A 27416-nucleotide genomic window follows, 5' to 3' on the forward strand; every position below is an offset into this window, starting at 1 on the left:
CTTATATATGGATTCATGTCTTTATCCATGCAAGCTCAAGATCTGCGATGTAAAGAGCTTTGGATTGGTGGGTTAACTATTCAGAGAAGAATGTTTTCCGAGATCAGGCTAAATCGGCTCTTATAAGCCGTTTTTGAGATCGACATTGCAGATTCGAGTGCGGAGAGGCAATTATAGAATGATCGGCACATACTAAATCCCTGCCGTCGTGTGAGGGAAAGCTTAGAGTGAGGGGAAAGACCGCGAAGGAGTGCGGAGGTGGACGGATAAATCGAGAGAAAGGAGGAGTTCGGTTGAAGGGAGAGCATTCACGGTTGAAGGGCCTAATTAGGAGATTTGTTGATGAGAGTGGCTTTTTCCCGATGCCCAGGGCGAGAAGTTGAACCTTGCGAAGCATTTGGTTGGTTGCAGTGAGCCGTCGAGTGAATTTTCAGTAAAGATGGGTGTCGAAATCAGGCTGTGGCTGAGAATCGGTGCAAAGGCGATGGACTTTGAGGGCTACTTACGCCGATTCTCATTGGAACACAACTGTGAGATGGCGATCAGGTGCAGTCGAAATGAAACCAGGCTGCGACTATTGATCAGCTGAACATCTCAGCCCGGCAAAGCTGTAACGTGGACCTTGATACGGCCACATCCCTGTCAGGAAGAGTTTCTTAGCCCTGGTGCGTTTCGACTGGCATCATTCTAAATTCACCTTAATCCCAGAATGGGGACAGTATATAAAAGGTGAAGATGTTAGATCCTTGCTGCTGCATTGCAGGCGTCTTGGTCACAACTCAGCTCATCGTTTCACCTCATGAAATTCAGCTGGCTCGGTGTCGCCACCGCTAAGATGGCTTGCCAGGCGCACTGGCTTTGCACAGCCCAAGCAAGCAACTCGCAGCCTTCATAATCGCAGCGCGGTTGGGGAATCAGGGTGGCTGTGAAAGCGGCTTGGGTGGTAGGCAGTAATGGCACAATCTCTTTGCTGGCCATTGTTGATTGGCTACTCTCATTGGGTTGGGCAAAAATGAGGCGAGACAGCACGCGGGGCTCAACAGCATGTCCATTTTCTTGGACGAGTTCCTCTCTCGTTCCTGATCTCTCTTGAACCTCGATTTCGATCCGTGAGTTTTTACTGAGCCCGACCTTCCACATAGATGCACTAACATAGTCCAAGCATCTCAACCACAATGGAAGCCTTCAGTTTAGCCGCGTCGATCATGCAAGTCATCGACTTCGGCTCGAATTTCGTCATCACAGCCATCGCCATGTACAGGTCGTCATCTTCGACCCCAGATGACCTCCTCGCAGTCCGAAGTCTTCAGACAAACTCAGAAAGCCTTGGTGCTGTCTTGGGAACACTCAAAGCTGACAGTTCCCGACTTGCTAATCGTTCATCTGGGAACGAAAATGATGGCATCATTGCTTTGGCTAATGAATGCTCCAAAGCTCTTCAGAAGATGCTCGACACCCTAGAAATCGTCAAGCCTTCGAAAACCGGAAACATCTGGAAGGCTATGAAATCCGCCGTGGCACTGAAGTGGAATGAAAGCAGCCTCTCCGCTCTCCAGAGTCAGCTCAATGACTTCAAGCATCAAATCAGCCTGAACTTGCTCGTTTCTGTTAGGTAAGTAGTAAGCCAGAATATTCTTCTTATCCTTGCTGGGGCTAATAGTTTTGGAGGCAATATTCGCAAAAGAGCATAACACAACAAGACGAGATCCTTCGACGCCTTGACCAGCTCACAGCAGACACCAGTGCGTCTGCACGGGAACCAATCCCCTCAATCGACCAGTCTGGCTTTGGATCATCCATCATTCAGCTTTTGACCCGGCGGCTGGGCCAGGAAGACGGCGAGGCTGAAAGAGTCCGGCTTCGGACCGCCATTATCAGCGCAATGTTGTCTGGAGACGACGACATTGAGACATCCTCGAGCATCCTTCTCACCGACGACCATCGTAAGAGCCTTGAAGCAATGTTCCTAGCCGCACTTCACTACGAAAGTATGGCAGATAGGGAACTGGCAATTTCTGACGCACACGAGGCAACATTTCATTGGATTTTCCAGAACAGCGAGCATGAGACCGCGAAATGGTCAAGCTTTACAGACTGGCTCAAGTCGGACGAGCAGGTCTATTGGATCACTGGAAAGGCTGGATCAGGGAAATCTACCTTGATGAAGTTCTTGACGCAGCCTCACCAATCCCGGGATACAGCGGAGAGCTCCAGGAACTTGCCTCTAGAAACTCGTTGCACCAAGTACCTTGGACGCTGGGCCGGAGACCAACGTCTCATCATGGCTTCCTTTTACTTTTGGGCTGCAGGTACTACTGCCCAGAAATCTCATAAAGGGTTATTCAAGACACTCCTCTCACAACTTCTTCGGGCATTTCCAGAAGCCATTCCATTCACGTCTCCCAAGCAATGGGGGGTGCTGTCTCTATTTGACGAAGTTACCAAAGAAGTCCCGGAACGCGAGCTACGCAACATGTTCAAGCGAGCCATGCGGCACATCTCCTCCAAAGCAAAAGTCGCTCTGTTCGTGGACGGACTGGACGAGTTCGAAGGAGACTTGGAGCCGCTGATTTCCACAATGCGCGACGTCGTATCCCACTCTTCATCTGTCAAGCTGTGCACTGCGAGTCGCCCATGGAATGAATTCCAGGAGGCCTTTAAGGACTTGCCTAGCCTCCGACTTCAGGACCTCACCCGGTTTGACATCCAGAAATACGTCGAAGCGAGGTTCAACGAGAATCAGAAATATATGGCTCTACGGGACAGGGAGACTGGGCTCACCGAACATCTTGTCAGCTCCGTGGTCTCGAAGGCGTCTGGTGTGTTCCTATGGGTCAAGATTGTGGTGACCTCATTGCTTGCAGGACTCAGTCAAGCAGATCGTCCAAGCGACCTAAAACGACGACTTGATGATCTACCAGAGGATCTGGAGGGGCTATACGAAAGGATACTTGATAATATCGACCCCTTCTATCTCAAGCACGCTACCGAATACTTCACCCTCATGAAAACATGCCCCGAACCACCTCCCGCCTTGCTCTTCTCTTTTGCAGACGAAGAGAATCTTCTGGATTTACCTGGCAGGCTTCTTTCCAATAATGTCAAGAAATACGGCACGGACTACCTATCTGACCGTGTGCAAGATATCACAACGAGGTTGAACAGCAGATGCAAAGGCCTCTTGGAGGTGACTGGATCCATTCCCAAACAGGGCTCTCGGCGCCCTATATTCGTGTACCCCGGGCCAAAGATTCAATACTTGCACAGAACCGTTCGAGACTTCATCGGCAGCCCAAACACCACAAGACGACTTGGTCGCTATCTACCCGACTCTTATGATCCCCACCTGACACTTGTCTACGCTAGCATTGTTTTGGATGCAAGATGTAGCTCACATCTCAAACTATATCAGATGATGAGTGATGTCATGTATCATGCGGACCGAGTGAGCCCAAATTCGACACAGGAGCTAGTGAGAGGATTGGACCATTTTTGCGACAGCCTCTCAACTAGGTACGCTAATAACAGGAGATTCTACCTCGGCTTAAGAAGCGGTAATGGTGTCTATAATGCGATGAGCCTGGAACAGCAGTTTCTGTGTCTCGCCATCGAGTATGGAGTTGTAGGCTATATCGACGCCAAAGTTGACGACGGAGGCTCAATCCTCCTGTCCAGAGACCATCTACTTGAAATATCCTTTCGGGAGTTCAGCCCCACCAGTTTGCGTCGTCCCCTGTGGAATTTTGTCAAGAGGGGCTTTAAAATCCCTACGACAGTCTCATACTCTTTGCTTCATATTCCCTTTCTACACCTCTCGCCTTTAGCCGCCGATCGACAAGCCGAGGTGGTTAAGGCCCTGCTCAAGAGAGGAGCAGATCCTAATCAAGAATTCAAGTTTCGCCGCAATGGAGCCGGGGCGGTTACTACACCCTGGAGGTTATTCATTGGAGAGATTATCTGTGCCTTTCTTTCAACGTCAAGATCAGCAAGAAAAGCTCGATTAGCTGCCCTTGGCGAGATCGCCCGACTCATGATTGACTACGGCGCCAACGTGGACCCCTCGAACGTGGAAGCAGCTATCAAACTCTTGGCGGATGAGACAGAGAGAGACTACGTCTTGAGTCGCCCAGCGTGGTCGGTGCACAAAGCTGTTTACTCGGCTTTACGCAGAATGAAGAAGGACAGGGCATCATGGAAGCTTGAGTTTGACAAGGAGCATCAACGATATCTAGGAGGGGGGGCCCTCAAGTTGAACCAGGACCCACCCGTGGAGCGTCTTCCATATCGACAAGAACCTTGGCATATGGTAGATGGAACACGGCATTATCCTATCCGTCATCATCCCAGCCGTAACGGTTATATATATATAAGAGATTAAGGAATATGATTTCATAATAGAGTTGCAAGACTTAGATTGCTTTCCTATTTAATGAGCGAATTAATACTGAAGTCTGCATTTAACAGTGGGCAGATAGAAGTTAGTCGCTCGTGGGAAGGCCTGCTCTAAGGAAGCCTCTGATGTGATACCTGGTGTGATATGGTGTGATATCCCTAATCTCATCCTAAGGTGCGTAGCCGCCGCTATCTACGGCAAAAGGCAATAGTCATATCTAGGCAGTGTTATATCTAGGCAGTAGAAAAGACTGAAAAAAGGCTATTATATTAGCATTGGGATATAGCGCTACGATGTGTTAATATTGTTTTTTTTTTTTTTTTGAGATAGTTAAAGCTAGGCCCTTGATAAGATAACTGAGCTAGAAGATAGGTATATAGATAGTTATGGATACACGCATGAGCTGTCACTGTTGGAACTCTTAATAGAAGCACAGGCTGTACTCGTCTCATTCAAACTAGCCTTTACCGTAAGTTAGCCTCCCACTTCCACAAACCTTCCGAAGTAGGAAAGGGAACTAATTACAGGTAGGAAGCCTATAATCGGACCAAGATGCCAACCATCATGGACAAAATATCCATAAAAACATATGAGAATAGAGAGGCCCGTGTCACATCTTAACGATCTAGGCAGTAAGAGTCGATCAACATGGAATCCGAGTTGTAGTAGCAGCTAACTCTCCGAATGGAGCCACTTACACCCCATCTTTCACGCCTAGGCTCGAGTCTGGTTACTACGCCCCCCAAAACCTCGCCCAAGCTCGGACAAAGACATTCTTCTTCTTCAAAGCCTCCCTATCACTCTCTTGGCCAAGCCCCTCCTCCCAGAACCGACATTCCTCATCAATGGCTTGCTTCTGCCCGTCGGCATAGATATCGACAGTAGCGGCGTTCGCCATACGGGTACCCTTGAAAATCTTCCAGAACAAGAACATGAAGGTGAACCACGCCAGACCAAAGTAGCTAGTAATGAACCCCTTTGTCGACCATGGCTTGAAGGTGTCGAAACCGATAAAGATGGTGGTTAGGGTACCAATGAGGATGGACACATAAGGCGACCAAGATGCGCAGGGGACGGTATAGGGGAACACAATGCCTGGCACTGGCTGTGCCACGGATCGTCTGAAGAGCGACTTTTTGAAGTTGTTCTCACCCTGACGAACAATCCCTTGTGCCTTGAGAGCGCGACACCAGCCGAGGAAAACCCACGACATGGCTGTGGCGTTGATGACAAGGGCCACGGTGGTAAGGTCCACGAACCAAGAGAAGACCTCTCCTGCGCTATTGGATGCGACGAGAAAGGACAACAGCGAGATGATGGTGACAGCCGTGACACAGACCCATGGCACGCCGCTCTTGGTGCACTTCAAGAAGAGCTTGGGTGCCCGTCCGTCCTGGGCAAGCGAGTAGAGGGTTCGGCTGGAAGAGTACAGATACGCGTTGCCACAAGACCAGCCGGAGAGAAGGATAAGAAAGTTGATGAGGCCGGGCAAGAAGCCCTTGATTCCAAGATTCAAAAGGCCCAGAACCCAGGGAGATGCCGCTGCGCCAGCCTCGCCGGACTCAATCGCGCCCAGGAGTCGCGAGTCGCGCGAGTTGCACAGGATACCCACGGCGAGGATTCCCACGATGTAGAACAACAGAATGCGGGCGGCGATCATCTTGGCAACGCGGGGAATCGTCTTTCGCGGGTTCTGGATCTCACCAGCTGCCAGGGAGATAATGTCGGGACCTCCGATAGTGAAGACGGCGTATCTAACCGATATGCAGATGCTCAGAAAGATACCGGTGGCACCCTCGGTATAGTAAGGATGCGCCATGTCGCCGCTCTTCCAGTTGCGAAACCCATAGGCCTCACCTGTGGGATTTGCTCCGACCATGGTGAAAAAGGTCGCCAGGATCAAGCCGATCAGCAGAAGGATCTTGGTAGAGCCCATGACGAACTCGGCTTCTCCATACCACCTATGCGATTCTGTCAGTGACTCCAAGTGTAGTTAAGAGTATCTAACTCGCTTACCTGACTGCAACCATGTTCAGGAAGAAGCATACCGCCATAGCCATGGCGATCCACACAGCTGGGTTGATGTCGGTGTTCCAATACTGCATGACGGTAGCCACGGCAGAGTACTCGGTGCACACCAACATGGCACCGGCGTAAAAGTAGGTCCAGCCCATGGCAAAGCCCAAGGCGGGATCGACGAAACGAGCAGCGAGTTCGTAGATGGAGCCACGGATTGGAAGCCACGCCAGCATCTCGGCAATGTTGACACAGGTTGGCCAGATGAATCCGAGGCCGTAAATCAGATAACCTATAAGCAGAGGGAGCGGACCAGCCTTGGATAGAACTCCACCGACGCCGACGAAGAGGCCGACGCCGATGCCACCGGCGATGGTCATCAGCTGGACGTGACGTGGGGTCAAGCCGCGACGAGTTTGCAGCACAGTGGTAGGGACGTGGTCCCCGGCGAAAGTCGAAACGTTGTCATCGCCGGTATCCTTTTTGAGCGAGGCGGTCATGATGGCAGATGAATGATCAAAGAAAGAGAACCAATGCTCGTCTTTGGTAGACGGGCAAGGAGAAGGAACTGATTGTCGGGACTGTGGCGGGGAAGATCAAGGTCCTTATAGGCACGAGAATCGATGCTCAATAAGAGATTGGCAAGGCTCATATCTGCGGAAAGACGACAAGTTGTCCCTTGGCAAGGACAAACCTCCAGGCCGCCACCCTGATCGGCTCGCCGGGCCAAGGGTAGGACTCTCTGCTAGCAAAGAAGACCGGATAGATAACCTGACTCGTAGACATGGGGTCTAATCAACAGTTTGCCCCCTCAAGCTTAGCACCAACGATTTGCAACGTAATCTGGAGACCCCGCCTACCCCATGGAGTAACAATCTGAGCAATAGGATGCCTCTGTTTAACAACTCCAAATTTAGGTTAGTGTTATCGTCACCTGCTTATCTCCCGATGGAGACAACCCATCCTTGTCATACTCCATATGGCAAGACTAGCACTACAACACCTGATTGAGACTGGGGACACTTCCGAACGAGAGCCGCCCCCTTGCAAAAACCAGAATGGCCGTTATCAAAGGTATAATAGTGAAGAAATGGGTGTCGACCATGGCAGCATCCGTACCTCCTATCCACGACCAACCTACTGCTGACCATGAGCAACCCACGCGACAAGGCGAGAGACCGGCTCCTGGCCATCGCTCAAACCCTCCAAAGCCCAGAACCCAACTATGGTCTGCCGGAAGAGTTCATGACGAAGCTCAGGGCGGCCCTCGTCGCTGACCCTTTGCTCCCAAGGGCTGACCCATCCATCTCCCTATGGCAGGAACCCCCTCATCCCAGTGTCTCCAACATCCAGTCGCCCAGTCTCCCTCGGTTTGCCGACTTTGTCATCATCGGCTCTGGAATCACCGGGTGCAGCGTCACCAAGTCCCTCCTCGAAGACGATTCGCTACACCCCGCAAGCCGTGTTGTAGTCTTAGAGGCGCGCACACTCACGAGCGGCGCTACTGGCCGTAACGGCGGCCAGCTCGTCTCGCCAGTCGGTCATATATACAGCGCCCTGTGCCGACGACACGGAGAAGACGCGGCAAAGGAGATGTCTCGCTTCAGCCTCATGAACATTGATCGGGTCATGTCCATGGTCAAGGACCTGGATCCCGAACTCCAGGCTGCCAGCGAGATCCGCAGAGTCTCCAAAGTGATGGTCTCTGGAGACATGGAGACTTGGGAAGCCTCAAGGAAGTCACTGCATGCTTTCCAAGATGCGATACCGGAGCATCGGAAGCTTCATTGCGTGACCGAGAAGGAAGATCTTGCCGATGTATGCCCCGTGCCGTCTCTTATATGGACGACAAGAACTGACTGTCCGCCCCTTTTGAAGTTAAATATCAAGAACGGCTTTGGAGTCATCCAGCATCAAGTTGGCGCACTCTGGCCATATCGCCTCATTACCGGAATCTTTGAGCGCCTCCTCGCCCAACACCCCGACCGTCTGTCGATCGAGACAAACACACCCGCCACCAACGTACAGTTCCTCCCGGAATCCAAGTCTGAATACCCATATGCAATCGAGACACCACGGGGAACTATTCGTAGCAAGCAGGTGATCCATTGCACGAATGCAAACGCTGCACACCTCTTGCGTCCACTTGCGGGAAGACTGTACCCGTATCGCGGACCGATGTCAGTGCAGAAGGCTGGTCCATACTTGGAGCACCGCGGCAACCAACGTTCATGGAGTTGTCTGGTCAAGTCGACGTTGGACCCGGTGACTGGCTTCTTCCACAGCGGCTTGTACTACCTTCAACAGCACGGCACCACTGGAGATATCTGGGTTGGCACTGACTACTCCAACTTGTTCGATGTCTTGTCGTCCGACGACACTTCCGTTCCAGGTCAGGCAGTTGAAGCCCTGTTGCGTTTTCTCCCCGAATACTTTGCCAAGGGATGGCCAACTGGCGAGGTTCCAGAACTGAAGGGAGTGTGGACTGGCCTTCAGGGGCATACATCAGATGGCATACCCCTAGTGGGCCGACTGACAAGAGATCTGTCCGGCAGGGACGGCGATGGTGAATGGTTCGCCGGAGGCTACGGCGGATACGGAATGGACAAGGCATGGATGACTGGCGAGGCGCTCTGTAGCATGATCACTCGTGACGTTGTCCCAGACTGGCTGCCAAAGGCCTTCCTCATGACCAAGGAGCGGCTTCAACGAGATGTGACAGTCGAGAAATCCGTAGCTAAATGGGTTTCAATTGCCAAGACAGGAGACTGGTAAAGAGAGTAGCTAGTCAAGTTTACATGAATAGGATCATCCCATGAGCGTGCTCAACTCCTTCTGTGTGCAAATATCCAGCCAATACACATCCGACTGCCCTTCATCCAGAGCACTCCAGATACTTGTGACAAGCTCTAGCACGTTGGCCACCTTGCGCAGCGGAAGCACAGCCGCGTATGCCGACAGCCGACTCCTGATGAAACTCCTAGCGCGAGCTACCTCGATGATGCTCTGGCCAAGCCCCCGGGCCTGATCATCCACCGCGCCCAGCGACGCGACGTCCTGCGGCCCGCGGCGTAGCTCGTTGGATATGGCGACGAAAATGAGGGGCTGGATGCTTCTGCTTCTGGACTCAAAGGGGATTTCGCGGACGAGATCCAGCGTGTGCAATGCTAAACTGGTCATCCACGAGTCCATCTCGGCTTTGCTTGGTATCTTGGATGGAGGCCGCGGGGAGAGGATGTGCTCCTTGTCCCACGGACGATACCGCTCTGCGAGGAGATCAGGAAATACACGGTATATCTGCAGTAGTCCGACATATTGATAAGCTTCGTCTATCTTGGCCAGGTGCGCCAATGTGGTTCTCGGATCTCCCATGTCTTGCAACCTTGAAGTATCCAACGGTCTGTATGGGAGTAGTCGTTTCTCCAAGATACGAGCCTCTCGGATCTGGCTCTTGAAAAAGTCCAGGTCTGCCTCGGTGACAAACTTGATGGCTGAGACTCGACGACGGTATTGATATACCAGCCTTCCAATATCGGCAAGCATCTTGACTGTCTGACCTGATATCCCAGCAAACGGGTGCAAGGTAGGCTCATTGGCCGGCTCTTCCGGTCCGATGAAGGGATTGTCCGTGGTCGACATGTCGGTGAAGAAAGAGAGCAGCATCCCCCAATAGTCGACTGAAGTCTGGAAGAACCTGGCAACATACTTGGAGTCTTCCCCCGTGGCTGTCGCAACCCGGTCACGCACCAACTTCCGTGTCGCTTGGAATCGCTCCTCGGACATGTTCCCAGGATTATGCCAGGTAGCGGAATGGCAAAGAAGAACTGTTGACAGGAGTTCGACCTCTGGGTGGTCCGAGGAGCTACTGAGGTCTTCTTCAAGGCACTGCAGTGCTAAAAGGCGTTCTTGGGCCGCCGTCGCGGATAGCTCAGGGAACCCACTGGTCAGGCAAGCCGCGGCCATGCTCTGCATTGTGTGGTAGAGGACCCTAGATGACTGCCAAGCCTTTTCGACCACGACACGCATAAAGTTTGATTGGCTGTCCCAAGCACAGAATAGTGATATGACTTCTTTGATGAAAAAGTCTGAGAGAGCGGTGGGGAGGTTGCTGAGCTCCCTTGGCATAGTTGAAAACCTTTGTATCATCTGCCCCGAGCCTTGGTTAATATGCTGATTGGAGGTACGTGAACTTGAGCTTGTGCTATGGGCATATTGTTGGGTTTCTGCATCTGGCCAATCCTCGCTGATGGCATGGCCCGTAGGCATGTCGGCAAAGCCACTGTCCAAGATCAAGGGCTCACCCAAGGCCAGGGGGTATTCCATAGGGCTATATCCTTGGAAACCCCATTGAGAGTCTGAAAGTTCATATCCTAGGCTTGGATATTGTGAGGCGCCTGGCTGCGTAGGGGACGGTAGATAACTGTTGTCTCCGAAGTTGGGAAACAGTGAGAGAAGGCTCAAACTTGAGGGCCCGGATGTCCCCGCGAGTCCTTGGTCGCCTGAGGCAGCACCAGGCTGCAGACAAGCCTGATCCCCTTTGGTTACCGACGGCTTCTGACCACGGCTTGAGCCGGCAGAGTTCTGATGGAGCTGGTTCTTAGCAGACCATCGCAGGTTAAAGACGTATCCGGGACATTGATTCCCAGATTCCTCGCACCGTCTACACCCGGGCTTTCTTTGATCGCATTTAAGCTGATTTTCACCGTCAGCGCCTCGATGTGTCTCGACGCCAGGTCCATCGACCGACCTACCCTCTTGGCCTTGCACTGTGTGCACCCGTGGCGCGACCTCGAGTGTGTTAGACGATAAAGGGTGCTCATGGTTGGCAAGAACAGCAGTGAGATGTAATGATGACAGTAAATCGAGATCGTCCGGGAAGCGAAAGGTGATATAAGGAGGATGTTAGATATCATGAAGGGTTGCCGTCGTGATTAGACTAAGGGGGCTAATGCCTGAGGCACCAAACCCCGCGATAACGGTTAACCCCCGCTTGTTAGCGGCTGGGCTTAACTCCCAAATAGGTTCCAACTACCGGGCTATCTTGAGTGTTTTGTCAAGGCGACCCCCCGACCCCCTTGTGAGCTGAAGCCCTTTGACACCCCATTAGCCAATGGATAGGTTAGGATTCGGGTTATGAGTAGGGTAGGGTTAGGATTCGGGTTATGGTTGGTTAGGGTTATGGTTAGGATCAGTCTATGATTGGTTCAAAGTGCAAAGGGCATTGGCTGACAAGGGGGTCGGGGGGTCGTCTTGACTGTATACACGGCTATCTTTTAAGACATGGAAGTTATACAACCCTTTGCACTATGCTGGATTTTCATTATCGCCAATCGACTCCTTCGTCCGCTGGTTTATCGCCATGGCTAATGATATTCTCCAATTATTCAGCAGCTAGGTCAACCAACTTGGATGAGAGTGGATTGTTTCTGTTGACAAGTGATGTGGCGCTGGAAGAGTTTCCTGAGCATATGAGGACGTGATATAATCTGGGGGAGACTTGGGTGTGAAAGCATGCTGATAGTTCTAGTATACTACCAGTAGATGCTTGTAGAATATCGGTGAAAGCAGAATAAAAACCTCCTTTAGTGCTATATTCTGCCCTCATCGTTTGATTTGACTATTGTTCGACGACACTCGGAGAAAGGAAATTTGGCTGAACTGGCGAATCACGTCAATATGAAGAAGCACTCGCCGATAATGTGAAACTACTCTTTGGTACATCTTAAATTCAGTTTCCTATAGAGACTACTGGAATCTGCTACGGTCATTGTTGTAGCAGAGCCGCGATCAACTTGCATACTATAACGATTCAAACTCATCAAGACGTAAATGCTCTTCCGAGGGTACGCTTTCTTAAGCTCTTTCCTGTCGACTTGGTTTCCAAGACAGCAACACTCAGCTCTGGCAGACTGAACTTGAAAATTCCATCCTTGTCAGCCTCAACGACGGTAGTCGTGCTGTTCACAATGTTAATACCAGTGTGAGGGTCGTTGTAGGCAAAGGGATCGTCCTTGGCATTGGTCAACAGGGTAAGGTCAGCCTCAGCACCTGCCTCAACACCCTCGAAGGATAGGGAAACGGGCACGTCGGCTCCCTTGGTGGTGTTATAGGCGGCGCCCTTCCAGATGAATGTGCCCTCATCCTCGTTCTTTCCAGCAACGTAGAAGAGAGGGTCGAAGTCGGCAGAAGCAGGCAGCGTGTGGGTCATGGGATGGGCAGCAAAGAGCTCCCACACGTACCAACTGGTGGAGCGTGTTGTCATGGCGGGGTCGGCGGCGAACTGAACGATGGTGACAGCCCACTGCCAACGGTTCATGTTGCGGAGGACAGGGGCGTAGAAAGTTCCAGGAATGCGATCGGCGTTTCTCTCGTAGCCGATGAGGGAGACAGCCTCACCCACGGTTCCAATCCACCAGGGGAATTTCATAAGGCTGCCAGCCCAGCCAGTTCCACCGTTAGGGTGAGTGGCAGCAACCTCTCCAACGATGTGACCAATGTCATTGTCGAATCGGTTGAACTCCTCGACCAGGGCATTGGGCTCGCGGTAAGGGTGGTAGTCGCCAATTCCAGGAGCAGGAATGTCAAAGCCGTCGCCATCAGTAGTCGCGCCAGAAGAAATGACGGTGATGTCATCGTAGATGTCGGTGATGGCCTTGAGGAACATGGGGAAGCGGTACTCCTTGTAACTCTTCCATCCTCCGGGATAACCCGCGAGCCAGTCTTCGTTTCCAATCTCGACGTAGTGAAGCTTGAATGGCTCTGGGTGACCAAGTTCGGCTCGACGCTTGCCCCATTTGGAGTCAGCAGGGCCACGGATGAATTCGATTTCGTCAAGGGCGTCGTCAATGATGGGCTGGAAGTCTTCCTTAGGTGTGACGTCACCGTTGAGGGACAGACCCGCGTAGACGCCGACGACTGCGAAGAAATATTAGATGTGTCGAGGCATATTGAACGATAATATCTTACCAATCTCCAGCTGCATATCCTCAGCCCATTCAAGATACTCCATAAGACCAAGACCATGAGTTTGCTGGTAATCCCAGACACCCTCAAAGCCCTTTCGGTACCGGAGAGGACCAAGGGTATCCTTCCAGTCCCACCAAGTCTTGTTGGTTGATCCTTCCAGCATGTTGCCACCAGGGAAGCGAAGCAGGCTCTGGTGCAGTTGAGTCAGCATATTGAGCAAGATGGATTTCCTTGTCGGGGACTCACTGGGTGCAGGCCTTCGAGAGCCTCGGCAATATCAATTCTAAGTCCGTTCTTGCGGCCTTTGTAAGTAGGGGGAAGAGACTGATCAAGTTGAAGTCAAGAGACCCGCCAGAGACGCCCTGTACTAGTTAGTAAGAGTCCAATATCGGCGACTGATAAGATTTGAATACGCACCTTGGGATTGAACGTGATGGCGAAAGTGTTGTTGCTGTTGGGGGCATCCTTCTTAGGAATGAGTTCAAACTTGTGCTCAGTCCAGTCATTGGCAACAGACTTGGACTTGATATCAACAGAGCCAAACACATCCTTGGTGAGGTTAGACTGCAGCGAGGCGGTGAACTTTCCCTTGTATGCACCCTTGACCCAGAAAGAGCCTGTGTAGGTCTGCTTCTTCACATCCATTCCCCAGTACCCGTCATTAAAGAAACCAATGGACTTTTCCTTCTTGCTTCCTGCCTTGACGTTCAAAGACACGGGAAGGGCATCGGAAAGTGGTTCCTTGAGATGGTTTAGAGATAGCTGGGCGCCATTCACTGAGTGCCAGCCGTCTAGAGAGACTGGGTACTTGTTGCTGTACTGGAAGGCTCGGTTGCGGATAAGCTCAGCATAGATTCCACCGTCTCCAGAGTTGTTGATGTCCTAGGTCAAGGTTAATCACCGATAATCCAAGGTAAGTGGCAGACCTTACTTCATGCAGAAAGCCATATTGATGTCCACTTGTGGCATTTCCATTTGAGGCAGACACCTTGATGTTGACAGCTGCAACCGTCGCGACATACGCCGCAGCAGCGAGAATCGACTTGAGGGAGACCATGTCGAAGTCGGGCGGTCAAAGCCTGAGAGGTCTGTGTCTGGGAGAATCTCGTCTTGTGTTGGCAGTGGCCAGGCTTTATATTACGACGATCTGCCCATGACGTGCCTGCAGCCGATGGTCGGCCATACTAACCGCCAGTTAATATTAACAACAAAGTCATGCAATACAGCCGAAAAGAAATATTCCCCGAAACCATATACAGACAATAGTCAAGCGGCCCAATCATAGATCAATCAAGCCTCTCCGCATCATGTACATCCAAGTGCCTAGACGTAAAGTCGACTAACCCGCACTTCATCCCGCTCTTATTTGTTAGTAGCGCCGATGCGGAGAAAACAACGCGGAGAAGTCTCGTGCCTCGGGATATCTAAGCTCGTATGACGTTCCTGATCGGTCGAGCATCATCCGGAGCAAGGTTACATTTGAGCCAGGATAAAGGCCAGCGCGCCCCGGCAGATTGAAGCGCCGGGATTGGATTCGCGCGCATAAAAGTTATAGTTGCGCATAGAGTGAGGGGAAAATGGTCTTGATCAGGCGGGGGAGTTAATTAAGCCTGTCTATCACTTCTTTTCCTGCTGTTAGCGAATACTTGTTTGTCGGTTTCTCCGGGTGGAAGAATTGATCAACAGGTCCACGAATTATAAGCGAGGAATCGGATAATGGCATGTCGATCAGTTGGAATTTTTCCCAGCTAAAGAAACACGGGCAAAGGTAAAAAGCTCGGGCATCCGCCTGATCCGGTCTTGCATTCTTGAATTCTTGTCATTGTTTGTTCATGCTATCTACACCTTTATCACCATCCGCAACCCAAGTCAGTTGCCAGTGCCTATTCGCCAACCATCATCAACTACCTATTTTCCAAGGACTGTTGATGATGAGCGCGATGGCTCAGAATGGCCTTTGAGACAGCCGCGGGCCAATGGGACATGGTGGTCGTCTATTTCGTAACGGTGGAATGATGCATGCCGTACAAGGTCACCATATGGTACTTGTATACCTAGTCATCACCCTCGATGTGATCGCTCTTCTCCTTTCCTCCCACAAACTCTTGAGGCATAGCGATTGGTCGAGTCTTGGCAAACTTGACAGTCGCCCACACCGATGGAGAGTCCTTGAACAGGAGCTCAATCTCCTCCAGGTTTCGGCCCATGGTCTCAGGGAACAGGAAGTAAACTGAGATGGGGATGCAAGCGGAAATAACAGCAAACACAATGTAGTATTGCCATCCGATAGTGTTGATGGCCACGGGAGTAACCATGACAATCACAAAGTTCCTGTAGATATGTTAGTTGTGGTGCTTTGTAAAGAGTTGGAGTGACATACCATAGCCAATGGTTGGCTGTCGAAATGGACGACATGGCCATTCGCAGACGAATAGGCGCCACCTCGGTGCAGTAGAGGAAATTGGCGCCAAGGAAGCCAATTGGAACCCAGGTGTTGAAGAGGTAAAGGAAGCAGCCGGCTGCGATCATAGCAGGCTTGTTCTCCTTGCCGAATGATGTCGTGATTGCAAGTGCAGCCATGCTGGCCGACATTCCAATGCCGCTGATGATGAAGACGGCCCGACGACCAAAGCGATCGATGGTGAAGAAGGCGACAAAGGATGAGAGGAACTTCCACGTCAGAGCGCCTCCAGAGAGAACACGAGACATTTCGCTACTCATGCCCAGGTTTTGTTGGAAGAGAATTGGCGCATAAACAGACACCAGGTTGGATCCTGACGCCTGCTGATAGAACTGAAGCAGAACGCAGAGACAGAATCGGTAGAGAAGCTTGTCGTCGCCCATCTTGAGCATGTCTCCCAGGCTGGCTCCACCATGGCTCGTCTCTTCGAGGGAGTGTTCGATACCGGCCACTTCGGCTTGAACCTCGAGCGCATCTTCAGGAAGACCTCGAAGTGCTGAGACAACATGGCGGGCTTCTTCGGATCGGTTCTTGAGGACCAGCCATCGAGGACTTTCCGGGAGTGCATAGATTGAAGCCAACAAGACGATGGAGAAGGCGATGGAGATGGCGATAGGAGGTCTCCAGGTGACGGGGCCGTGCTTGAACTCGAAGAAGGCGAGGTCAACCCAAGACTCTAGCGTGTATCCAAGACAGATGAAAAGTCCGGTGAGGACAACGCTGCGTCCACGGTTCTTTGCTGCTGAAGTCTCACTCAGCCAGACAGGGACGATAGAGCTGAGTTGGCCGACACCCAGGCCGATGATGACTCTGCCGACGATGAACTGGGCGAGACCAAAGGAGGAAGCCTCAAGGATCTCTCCAATGAGAGTGCAGATACCGGCGGCAAAGATGACATTGCGTCGACCAAACTTGTCACCCGTGTAGGAGCAAGACAGAGAGCCGATAAGGGCACCGATAACAAAGGTTGCAACGACAAAGCCCTGCAGTGTCGACTTGCGGCTCTTTTCGGAGCCTTCACTGTGGACGGTATCGATCCCAGGGAATGTCTTGACCCAATCTTCCTCAGTGAGGAGACCACCAATGCCGGCTTGGTTGTAACCGAAAATAATAAAGGCCGGGGCGACGACGAGAGCAAGCTGGAGAATGCTCAGCGCCTTGCCGCTGGCACCAAGGTATGTCTGCGAGCTCATCTTTGCAAAGTCGACACTGAAGAGACAAAAACAAGATGAGTGGTCCTCGAAAAGAATTTGAGTAGACTACCCCTTATATACTAAATCTCTTCTCCTCAACTTTACCCCCATGTCTTGCGGAGCCCCATGGGATCACTAAAGGCACTTGACCCCGTTCTTGTGGGGTTTTAGCATCCTGCTGAGACGACTTGATTAATCGTCAACGTCGAATCGAAGTGTACGTGCTCACGGCAGTTGGCAACGGATTGCCTGCCATTTGGCGGACGTCGTCGGGATGGTTCCCACACCTTGTGGATAACTAGTCCCTATATATCGGATACTCGGCACGGTGGCTTCTCGGAGCCTTTGGACTAAGTGGATAACCGCACTCGACGATATGGGTCTAAACGGTGACTCGGGTGGCTCCGGGAGCATCATTGTTGAGCGAGTCAGCTCACTTGGAGGAAAAGAAAATGGCGCAGGCGAATAAGTCTGTAACACTAGGCATGGGTTCGGGGAGGGATCAGCGAGTGTGCGGTCAGAGGCTGTTGTGCGGGCGCGATTCATTGAGGCTGTCGTGATTCGGCGCTAGCGGGAGGCTCAAGTAAGCACTATGCTTCTGGAATGCTTCTGGAAACTGCCAAGTTTGGTGGTGAATGCGGCTTATTTCTGGGCGCCGATCGTTCCTCGGGGTTAGCTCTGGCTGCCGCATACGGACGATATCGGGTGAGACGTCAAGACGACATTTGGATGCGTATTGCTATCAAGGAACAATGGAAGCGTTCAATGTCTAATTCCAATGACATTCGGATAAAACGGGATTGGAGGCGAACTTTGACCGGGGGGCCCAGAGTCTATAGTGCCAACCCCCACAACTTCAATGGCAACGTGGACGGAGATTGATGCACAGATCAAGACCCCAACAAAGCTGAGGCGGTCTCTCCCGTTCGGAGATAGCTCAGATTCCCCCAGAGTCGTGGCAGAGATGCTTGGGGAAAGAGAGTTGACTAATAAGCATGTACTGAGAGGTAAATCATGGAAAGAGAAAAGAAGGCCCTGCCCCTTGACCATGTAAAGCGGCTCCGTCACACCTCCCCTCTTGCATCCTGCTGCCTGGCACTTACTGCAGCAAAAAGTGCCTCATAAGCTCCCTCGTCCTTGCTGCGCGTCTCCTCCGTCACAGCAGGTGATTCAGCACCCCCCGCGTAGTATCTGCCACCCTCGAGCCATGGACTAGGCCCGGTGCCGATGTCGTACTCTGTGTACTGCATGCGTGATTCTTCCGTCACCGAAATGCCATCTCCGCCAAAGCTTCGGTGGATGTTGTAGGAAATGCGATGGTACGTGCTGGCGTCCATGCCATAGCCATCATCATCTGCATCTTCTCGAAACATTTTAGCATCCTCTGGCGCAGGTGAGTTCCAGGTACCATGACCCATCCGAAAGACCTTTAGAGCCTTCATAGTCTCTATCCATCGTGAGAGGACCTGGTGCCATCGCAGTGAGAACTCAAACATGTCAGGCCTCCGGCTTCCCGATTGCATCACCGTCCCAGCCCTGGGATAGCCAGGGTCGCTGCGGCTGAGCGGGCCCATCTGGCGAGCCCTGGTCAAAATGGGGCAGTCATCAAGATAAAGCTCCTCTAGCCCTCCGCTGCCATTCTTTGACCCGATGGAGGCGAACCAGTCTATCTGCCAGTCATGGCTAAAGACGTAGTTCCCAAGGGCAAGCACCTTGAGCTGCGGGAATGGAGACCCGTCTTGGCCGATGAGGCGGAAGTCGAACTTTGGAAACCAGCCCCAATAGTCGCAGTAGAATAGCGACAAGACTCGCAGGTTGTCGGTGATGGGGCTCGAGAGCCATGAATTGGGCAGGTCGCCAAAGAACTCGTACTTTTCTTCGAAATAGACGGCGGACTCTGGTGAAGCGGATTCGGTTTCCGTGGCGATGAAGAGCTTCAGGTTGACGAGGCTATCAAGAGAAAGAACCTTTTTCCATGCTTTGGACCTAGTGATGGAAGCATCGGCATAGTCTGCCAGGTTCGATATGGTGAGCTCCTTGAGCGGCAAGACATGTTCCAGGGGAACACCCAGATCGTCCTCGGGATACTCAGGGTCGTATTCAAGGCCGGCTCTGTTGTCTATCCTTTCCTGCCGCTCTTTGGTCCACATGCCTGTGATACAGTGACACACGGTATCAATGATTCTGTATCTGAATGGCCAGGTCTCTTCAATCTCCGTTGCCCAATAGGTCCGATCATCGTCACCACAAAACTCATTGAACCGCAGATGCATAGTCGTGACCTTTCCGAAACATCGGATATAAGGCAAAGCGTCCATGAAATCTGTAGGAATCTCATAGTCCTCGTTTGCATTGTATTCAAAGCCGGACCCGACCCAAGAGTCGATGGTGAGCTCTCGGACCAGGCCACGCAGCTTGGGGGACTTGGCGATGTTGATGACGCATTCGGCAGAACCGCCGAAACCTTCGAGACGTAGGCTCCTGAATAGGTGAGGCAAGGCGATGTGGTTCATCTGGCGCGAGGTGAGGCTTAGGTTGGACAGGCTCGGCTTCAGCATGAAAGAGCAAATGTGGCTCCATATCTCGGGCAAAAGGGGCGGGAGGACGCCATCACCGGCTGGGAAAGAAGACATGGCGATGCAAGAGGGACCGATGGGATAAAGTCTGTGACAAGGCTAATGAAAGCAGTTGCTTTAGAGCGTGGGGTTTGTCTATCGCGCAAGCTTCATCTCCTTTTAAGGCTGAACAAGAGAGTAATTTCGCTCCTGCAAATGGGGTTCGCTGCCTGCTCTGCCTACGAAGGATCCACAAACTCTTGGCTTTGAGATCGCTTAATCTCGCGCGCAGCCTGCAGCCTATGAATTGGCAGGGGTCATTGTGGAAATCTAGGGTAGGTAGGTTAGACACTATCAGAGAGTTGGTATTGAATGGCAACAAAAGAAGTCGACTCATTAAAACGAGTGGTAAAACTGAGCCGATGGTATCATCTCAATTGCCTAAGACATGACCCAGTGTAGGAACAGAAACATGGTCTCCTTGAAGACGATGTGACTTGTCGCCGCGTCGACACCGTGCCTGGACATTGAACATTCGCTGCAAATTTATGTGGCTGGGGATGGCTGATCTCAGCCAACAGCCAGTTGAACAAAACACAGTTAGCTTCCATTCCCCCCTCCGCCTTCAACTTCCTTTCTCCCAGTACGATCAAACCACTCCTCAGAGCCCTGAAAAGTGGGAGAAAATGACTACAAGAGCTCTAGTAGTGGGCGGCACAAGCGGCATCGGCTACGCCATGGCCTGCCGTGTCGCCGCCGAAGCCAGCACCTCAGTCGTCACAATCAGCGGCCGCACCAAACCCCGTGTCGCCGCCGAAGCCAGCACCTCAGTCGTCACAATCAGCGGCCGCACCAAACCCCAAAACATTCCACACGCCAACATCAACTTTCGACCCCTCGAGGCAACGTCGATGCGCCAGATCAAGCAGTACACGGATGATTTCAAAGCTCAGGGCCAGAAACTTGATCTCCTCATCATGACTCAGGGTATCATGACGATGGCTGGGAGAACCGAGACTGCCGAGGGCATCGATCGCAAGATGGCTCTGCACTACTACGGCAAACAGCTTCTCATACGTGAGCTTCTCCCAACGATGAGTGAAGATGGCAAGGTTATTATCGTGTTTGATGGTTGGCTTGGAAGTCCTGATAAGCTCATTTGGGAGGATCTCGACCTTAAGACGCACTTTAGTCTCGGCAAGGCGGCAGATCATTGCATGTCCATGAACGACGCTATGGTCCAGTACTTTGCGGCGCAACAGACATCCAACGGCGCTGGTCGAAGGCATTTCGTACATGCATGGCCTGGAGGTGTCAGTTCAGGCCATGGAGAGAGCTTCCCTGGTATCTACGGACGGTGGGCCGAGTTGGAGCCAACCTGGTCTGCGTGTCACCGGAAACTTGTGCCGAATATTTGATGAATGGGGCGACCGAGTGCTGCGCGGCAGGAGAGAAGGAGGGGAGATATTGGAGCAATATAGATAACAAGGGACGTCTCCTTGCCAAGAAGGCTATCTGGACCGAAGAGCAGATGAAGAAGGTGGCGGATCACACTTGGGGACTTATCGATGGCGCCTTGAACGCCAAAGTGTAATTCATTGGACGAACAAGCGAGAGAGACATGTAAGATAGCAGATTGTTACTTGTACTGGTAATGTAAAGTAAATAGGAACCTCAAGCACCACTTATCCTGTAATTACCCAGTTCATGAGCACAGGCCTCCGTGAACAGCCTCATACGCCTTCGTTGCTCCAGAATCTACCTCCGATATTATTGAGTATCTCGTTAATCTTGTCCCAATTACCCTTGTTCAAGTATCCAGATAATCAATAGTTCCCATGAGTGTCCTTGCTCATGATGGGGAACGCGTTGGGAAGAGTCAAGCCATATTGACAGTTCTGGATGTAAGTCGGCCTCCCTGGCACGTGCCCCTCAGAAGGCGACGGGCTATCTGGCTTTATCGCCGCTGAAAAGTCGGTTTCAAACATCTTGGCTTTGCTCCAGTTCGAGTATGTAACCATGTGCATCGAGGGATCCCCAAAGAATGGGGGTGTTCGAGCCTGTGACTGTCTGACCATCGACATGAACGCCTCGACCTGCTCTCTTGTTCCGTATTCTGAGATAGAGTGTCTTATGCGAGAAGCGATGTAGCCCAAAGGCTTTGTGAATATTTCTTTGACGGTGAGAGGCGTATGAATGAACCCTGTGGCGTTTGAGAGGTATGAGGTGCCGGCTGGTAGCAAGTCTCTGGCAAGGACAGAACGAAGGGAATAAGCGTTGTATAGAATAACGTTGGCCTCCGAGTCTTGAGGCAAATGTGACATGGCTATGCGAGTCCACCAAGCGCATAGAATGTCACCCTCACTGAGGAATGTGTCTTCGTCACTGGAACTGTCCACCGAGACATCCCGCATTGCTTCCTCCCTCAACTTGTCCATAAAGGCAGCTGGAAAGCATACAATTCGAGTTTCGTTCCCGCGTAATGCGAACTCTGTAATGTGGTTAAGGCCATAACGAACTAGACCTAACGTGGAGAGTTGACGATCTGCCAACTTGTGCGGCTCGGTGGGATGACAACCAAGCTCTGTCAGAGGGTCGCTATCGGCGCCACAAAGAGGCAAAATTTCGTCCTGTCGTCCTTGAAGTGTCAATGACCACGCAGTCAAAAGAGCCTTCTTGCCCATGGCGTCAAACATGATGTGAGGCCAGTAAATGGAGACGAGAGTGGCATCCTTGAAAGAAACCGTGTGTAGACCAAGCTGGGGTCTTTCCGCATTGACATAGTCTTCTAATTTCTTGGGACTTCCTTCAGGATGCATGAGGCTCAAGAATTGGTCGGGGTCACCGAGTATTGAGGGTCTTGCGCTTGACCTGGGTATTTGACCCGCGACGGGGTGGTCGGCTATCGGCGTGTCATGCTGCACATGGGTGTAGGCGATCGAGGGCCGGTCTTGGTTGAAGTCGGCGGGGATGTGATACTCGAGAACGCTTTTGGACTGAGCAAAAGTCAGTAAATATGTATTGAGTAAACAAGCGTGGATTACTATACGTTTCGTCGAAGGCGAGCGCCCAGTTTCTGCCAACCCTCCCTTTGGGCCAGCTCCTCCAATGAGTGGCGAATTTTATCCGTATCGAGTACGTCCTCAAAAACAAACAAGGAATACAAAATGAACGATCTCCAGACTGGCGTATCATCGAAGAAGTGGAGAGGGAGGACTTTGTCGCCAGCCTCCGGGACAGCTGTACCCCAGCCAAACAAATTCAACATGTTGAAATACGGACAAGTTTCCGATAAAAAAGCAGTTCTTAGAACCTAAGACACAAAACCAAATATCGGATGGAACTGCGCGTTGGGCCATTTTGACCGTGGACATGCGGAAATAGCCTCAATCCTCCATGGAACGAGGGACGACAAACTCAACGATCTTGTCATGGTCCGATGCGCCGAGTACATGCTCTACTCCCAGGTCACCTATGGAACCACGGTGCCATTGATCAAAGCGCCGATCGTATTCATGCTACTTCGAATCACCGTCGTACCAAAGTATCGCTGGACGCTCTACATCATGCAACTGCTAGCCACGGTCATGGCAGTCGTTGGAATCGTCGCTTCTCTTACGTACTGCACGCCCGTTCGAGCATACTGGAACCCTTTGCTTGGAAAATGTGGTGACTTCAATCGAGTTGTCATCATTGGATACGTTTGGACGGCGGTGGGCATTGTGACAGACTGGTGCTGCGCCATCTTGCCCTACTTTGTGGTACGAAAGCTGCAGATGAATCGGCGGTCCAAGAGAATCGTTATGCTCATCCTAGGACTGGGTGCTCTTGCAAGTACGGCTACGATCGTCAGGGCGCCTTACCTTCAGTACTACCCGGCTACAAAGGACAAACTATGTGAGCCGACTACTCCGTTAACAACCATCTTCTCTGACTGACATTCGCAGACTGGAACGGCCATATTTCCCTTTGGTGTCAACTGGAGAGTGGAATCGCCATCATCGCAGCATCCCTCCCGTCTCTCCGGAAATTGTTTACCCGATATTTCGACCGTAGTCGTGGTGCTTCCAAAGGCCAGTCAGCTGGCAACGCGTCGAGCGGTCAACAAATCCACACGATTGGAGGAGGACAGATGAATGTGGGAGGGACACAGCTTGATAATCTCACGCCAAGCGGCAAGGGTAGAATGTCGGTAAATGGCAGCGGGGGAAAGTGGCGACGTTTGGAGGATGAGACGTCCAGCTCCAAGGGCATCATAGCAGAGGGTACAACGTATGCCGAGACGAGCAGTATAAGTGATAATGCGAGCAAGCACTATCAGTCAAGGGAGGTTTAAGCTCAACAGCGAATCCAACTTCGAGTATCCATTATTGAAGTAGAGGTTCCCTGGACTTTGTGAGTGTTGGCCTGAATGCTCTCTTTATCACTCCGGACAACACCGGAACGAACACCCCTTCGGCGGCAGTCATACCAAGTCAGCCATTCGTGCCAACATACGCCAGCATAAAGATGGAGATACAATTTCCATGATGTAAGATTATTTTGAAGAATGTGCAGCACGGTGGCTTCAAGTTAGCCCGTCTTACTGAGCCATGCGGTCGATGGAGGGTGACATCCCGGCTTGGTCTTGATGCCAAGGCGCAAATCTCTGAGGGGAAGACGAGCTGAGTGTTAATGCCGCGCTGTTGAGTAGTCACCTGCCTGCACTCACCCAGTAAAAGTGTACTTGGTGTGGTTAAAAATAGGTGGTTCAGTGTGGTATATTTAGACACAATGCCTAGCCAATGACGTCTCAAGGTGCCCCTCTCGAGGCTTGAACAATTTCTCCGAGCTGATGAGTCTAGGTTATGCATAACATCGTTAAGAATTAACATTCTTTGAGCTGCACTCTTAAATACAATTTTATACTTGCTCTGTTTGAATACAGTGTCTGGTTCCCAAATGGAAACATGTTCATGAGTGTTCGCGGATATCCGCCTGTATAACTCGGGAGCATTCTCCTTCGAAGTCAAGTTCTGGATATCCGGTCAGCAACGGAGATCTGCGCGGCCCGAAGGATCTGCAAATGTGGGTTGATCAATTGACATTGGCTGTGTGCATCTGTAATAAGATCTTTCGTCATTGATAGACCCGAATTATACGAGGCATCCTCCATGTCTAGGGCCTCATAGTGCGGATGTGCGGAAACGATCACACCTATCGAGGTATAAAAGTGTGGCAATCCTACTTGCTCTCTGTATCTGCCCATCTTCAATCAACATCCTCTCAACCGCTTCCATCAAGCTCAAAGCAAATTCTCCATCCCCCCAAAGTCAACATGAAGCTTCTTGCTTTCCTCCTTTCCACCGCGGCTGTCACCTTGGCCGCACCAGCCCTTGAAGCCCGCCAATTTGAAGACATCATCTTCCCTGCGGGAACCTACCGACGCTGGGTTCAGAGCGGCAAGATCGTTCAAGACCCCCAGGATCAGCTTCTGATCGTCAAGAACGGCAAAGCTGCGGACGAGACAACCACCATTGTCACATTCAACTTCGACCAAAGCACAGAAGGCAAGACCTGCGAACTCATCTTTGAGCTCTGGGATCGAGATGTCTCCACAGGCACACAGACTCTCGACGTTTTCACCTGGTCGGACCCCCAAGCGGTCTTCGAACATTCTCCGTTGCCGATATTGCTGAATGGGCAGAAGCCAAGAGCAGAGACAACCATGTCGGCCGTATCTTGGTCCCGAAGCCAGGGAATGCTACCTGGATCATGGCCTACCAGGGATGGCCAAAGATCCCTTGTCCGGCTGGACAGCTCATTGGTGTTGAGTATGTCGGTGTCGGTGACCGTGTGGAGGTTCGTTGGGATATTGGGGTGACGGGGCCAAGGTTCCGTGTTTTGGAGTAGCCTGGGTGGAGTCTAGGCACTTGTGGTAGTACGGCTCTCTGTCGGTATGGACATTCGAGGGGGGATTAGTCGTTTTTTAGGGCACTCATATGTCTGGCATGTTCCCCTTTCACAATTACAGTCACATCATGACTAGATTTGATTCAGATAAGCATATTCTTTCTTTGAATGGCAATGCTTATGGCTTCCTTGTTGGACCCCCATCATACACACCGTAAGAGCGACTGCCACAGATGAAATTCAAGTTGCCATCCGCGGACTATTCTCTTTCATTAGTCTCCCTGTTTTTCATAACAAGTATGACGGCATGAAAGTGAATTAGGATCTTCTGGCTTAGTTAACCCATCAAGGGCCGGGCTTCAACTATAATAAAGAACCCATTGTCAACACATCATAGCATCATATCCCAATGCTAACACAGTGGAAAGTGAATTAGACCTATTGTGAATAATAGTCCTAGACCCTGAACTATACAATCGTGCTCTGAGTGTAGTGATTTTTATCTCGTCACTCTTCCATAATATATAATTTGTCTCTATCATCCCTGCCCGTCGATCCAGTCCGGTCATTCCCATATCTAAAGATTCACTCATTACGCTATTGTGCCTGTTCCGAGTGACATAGACCTTGGGTAAGTAATTGTGATTAGTAGCATAGGATTGCCCATACCCTTGGCAGTTGATGTTACATCCCGAATTGGTGCTGTTAAGCCATTTGCCTCCCGGCTCCGTCTACCTGATGCTACAAGCTCCACGTGGATAGTGGGTGTGGTTTAACGAGTCTCTATTGGTCATCAAAGTGATTAATATAGACATGCAACAAGAATGGGTTGAGCCTGAAGGGTACTGTTGCTTACGACTCGCACTCTTCCAAGGCATCTTGAAGCCCCTGAGTGCCACAAGCAATCCAAGAAGAATGGCCCTTGTCCACTACCAGATTCAGCTTAGCTAGCTCCACTTATCTCTACCGATAATTGATCTTATTGGGTATGTGTAGCGACCCCTGGCGTCCATGTCTCATGTCCCTCACCGATGATTCCTCTCATTGGCTGAACAGGTTATAAGGCAACCTTGTAGTTCGCCCTCAAACTGTCTTCAACCAAGGTATCAGAAGCTCCTCATCCATCCCATGATCCCTCAAACAGACACGCAGTTCATCAATCAAGATGCCACCTCCTCCAGATCCTTGGGGTCTTCAGGTCCCCTCCCTTCCAGAAGATGCCCAACCGTCCCGGCATGTCAACACCGTTGATCCGAACGGCCCTGAGGCTTCGCATTTCTTAGACAATCTCGACATGTCTGCTTTTGAGCCTTGCGACTTTGACTTCTCGTCTCTCATGGACCTTGATCAGATTGATGATGCCGCTTTACTAGACATTCCAGGTCATTGATGACTCTGCCCGCTTGAAGAAGTTTATCCCTTAGTAAACACATAATCATCATAATAGGGTTTAATCGCGTCGAGCTTAAATGCCGTTTCGCCGGCGACGGAGCCTTAGCTTAGAGACCTTATGGAGCTTTGCTGCGCGTCGGACGCTTAGCTTTGGATCCTTTTGAAGGGCCTGAATGGCAAGAATGGTTCTAGCCTCGATACTTGGGCCAGATATTTTTAGTGGTTAGAGAATCTTTAGATAAGACAAGAAGCTATGCGTAAGAGGGAAAAGCGCTTCGCATGCTTACCATGCACGTTATCCCATAACGATGGATATTCTTATCTCTCTTTCGCTCTTTCATTTGCGATACCCGCTCTGGTGGCTTGGTTCGTGGTCCATAGAGTTCGTTGGACGGTTGTCGTTCTTGCCTTACCCCTGCGCAATAAGAAAGACTGCCGGCCGTTTCAGAGTGCGCGCTGATAGAGAGGGATGATAAGCATTGGAAAAGAAGATGGGTTATTAGAGTTTGAACACAATTCAGGAACGTGCCAGGGTCCGTGACGGTTTA

The 27416-nt window shown here is 51.3% G+C and overlaps 12 protein-coding genes across 12 annotated transcripts; 6 read left to right on the forward strand and 6 right to left on the reverse strand.

The window, feature by feature from the left end:
• Positions 1 to 1175: 1175 nt before the first annotated feature.
• On the forward strand, positions 1176 to 4378 carry MRS44_003652 (uncharacterized protein; the record flags this gene model as incomplete). The annotated part of the gene is made up of 2 exons (XM_046283012.2): positions 1176 to 1612; positions 1669 to 4378. The coding sequence occupies 2 exons, from the start codon at positions 1176 to 1178 to the stop codon at positions 4376 to 4378; spliced, it is 3147 nt and encodes a 1048-aa protein (XP_046137772.2).
• A 748-nt stretch (positions 4379 to 5126) lies between these two features.
• On the reverse strand, positions 5127 to 6909 carry MRS44_003653 (uncharacterized protein; the record flags this gene model as incomplete). Its single annotated transcript, XM_046279914.2, has 2 exons — positions 5127 to 6354; positions 6410 to 6909. The coding sequence occupies 2 exons, from the start codon at positions 6907 to 6909 to the stop codon at positions 5127 to 5129; spliced, it is 1728 nt and encodes a 575-aa protein (XP_046137773.2).
• Positions 6910 to 7558: 649 nt separating this feature from the next.
• Positions 7559 to 9184, forward strand: MRS44_003654 (uncharacterized protein; the record flags this gene model as incomplete). The annotated part of the gene is made up of 1 exon (XM_065623278.1): positions 7559 to 9184. One exon carries the CDS (start codon positions 7559 to 7561, stop codon positions 9182 to 9184), a length of 1626 nt encoding a protein of 541 aa, XP_065479350.1.
• Positions 9185 to 9217: 33 nt separating this feature from the next.
• MRS44_003655 (uncharacterized protein) lies at positions 9218 to 11229 on the reverse strand (the record flags this gene model as incomplete). Its single annotated transcript, XM_065623279.1, has 2 exons — positions 9218 to 11101; positions 11161 to 11229. 2 exons carry the CDS (start codon positions 11227 to 11229, stop codon positions 9218 to 9220), a joined length of 1953 nt encoding a protein of 650 aa, XP_065479351.1.
• Positions 11230 to 12227: 998 nt separating this feature from the next.
• Positions 12228 to 14432, reverse strand: MRS44_003656 (uncharacterized protein; the record flags this gene model as incomplete). Its single annotated transcript, XM_065623280.1, has 5 exons — positions 12228 to 13324; positions 13376 to 13565; positions 13622 to 13699; positions 13793 to 14257; positions 14307 to 14432. 5 exons carry the CDS (start codon positions 14430 to 14432, stop codon positions 12228 to 12230), a joined length of 1956 nt encoding a protein of 651 aa, XP_065479352.1.
• Positions 14433 to 15429: 997 nt separating this feature from the next.
• On the reverse strand, positions 15430 to 17029 carry MRS44_003657 (uncharacterized protein; the record flags this gene model as incomplete). The annotated part of the gene is made up of 2 exons (XM_046279916.2): positions 15430 to 15706; positions 15756 to 17029. The coding sequence occupies 2 exons, from the start codon at positions 17027 to 17029 to the stop codon at positions 15430 to 15432; spliced, it is 1551 nt and encodes a 516-aa protein (XP_046137777.2).
• A 1064-nt stretch (positions 17030 to 18093) lies between these two features.
• Positions 18094 to 19662, reverse strand: MRS44_003658 (uncharacterized protein; the record flags this gene model as incomplete). The annotated part of the gene is made up of 1 exon (XM_046275427.2): positions 18094 to 19662. One exon carries the CDS (start codon positions 19660 to 19662, stop codon positions 18094 to 18096), a length of 1569 nt encoding a protein of 522 aa, XP_046137778.2.
• Positions 19663 to 20144: 482 nt separating this feature from the next.
• On the forward strand, positions 20145 to 21002 carry MRS44_003659 (uncharacterized protein; the record flags this gene model as incomplete). Its single annotated transcript, XM_046275428.2, has 1 exon — positions 20145 to 21002. One exon carries the CDS (start codon positions 20145 to 20147, stop codon positions 21000 to 21002), a length of 858 nt encoding a protein of 285 aa, XP_046137779.2.
• A 408-nt stretch (positions 21003 to 21410) lies between these two features.
• Positions 21411 to 22852, reverse strand: MRS44_003660 (uncharacterized protein; the record flags this gene model as incomplete). Its single annotated transcript, XM_046280849.2, has 2 exons — positions 21411 to 22580; positions 22634 to 22852. 2 exons carry the CDS (start codon positions 22850 to 22852, stop codon positions 21411 to 21413), a joined length of 1389 nt encoding a protein of 462 aa, XP_046137780.2.
• A 163-nt stretch (positions 22853 to 23015) lies between these two features.
• On the forward strand, positions 23016 to 23920 carry MRS44_003661 (uncharacterized protein; the record flags this gene model as incomplete). Its single annotated transcript, XM_046280850.2, has 2 exons — positions 23016 to 23481; positions 23532 to 23920. 2 exons carry the CDS (start codon positions 23016 to 23018, stop codon positions 23918 to 23920), a joined length of 855 nt encoding a protein of 284 aa, XP_046137781.2.
• A 981-nt stretch (positions 23921 to 24901) lies between these two features.
• MRS44_003662 (uncharacterized protein) lies at positions 24902 to 25694 on the forward strand (the record flags this gene model as incomplete). Its single annotated transcript, XM_065623281.1, has 2 exons — positions 24902 to 25397; positions 25624 to 25694. 2 exons carry the CDS (start codon positions 24902 to 24904, stop codon positions 25692 to 25694), a joined length of 567 nt encoding a protein of 188 aa, XP_065479353.1.
• Positions 25695 to 26641: 947 nt separating this feature from the next.
• On the forward strand, positions 26642 to 26979 carry MRS44_003663 (uncharacterized protein; the record flags this gene model as incomplete). The annotated part of the gene is made up of 2 exons (XM_065623282.1): positions 26642 to 26858; positions 26924 to 26979. The coding sequence occupies 2 exons, from the start codon at positions 26642 to 26644 to the stop codon at positions 26977 to 26979; spliced, it is 273 nt and encodes a 90-aa protein (XP_065479354.1).
• Positions 26980 to 27416: the final 437 nt, after the last annotated feature.

Source organism: Fusarium solani (genome assembly GCF_023522795.1).
Source record: "Fusarium solani strain SB1 chromosome Unknown bctg00000001, whole genome shotgun sequence".
In the NCBI taxonomy this organism is placed as follows: Eukaryota; Fungi; Ascomycota; class Sordariomycetes; order Hypocreales; family Nectriaceae; genus Fusarium; species Fusarium solani.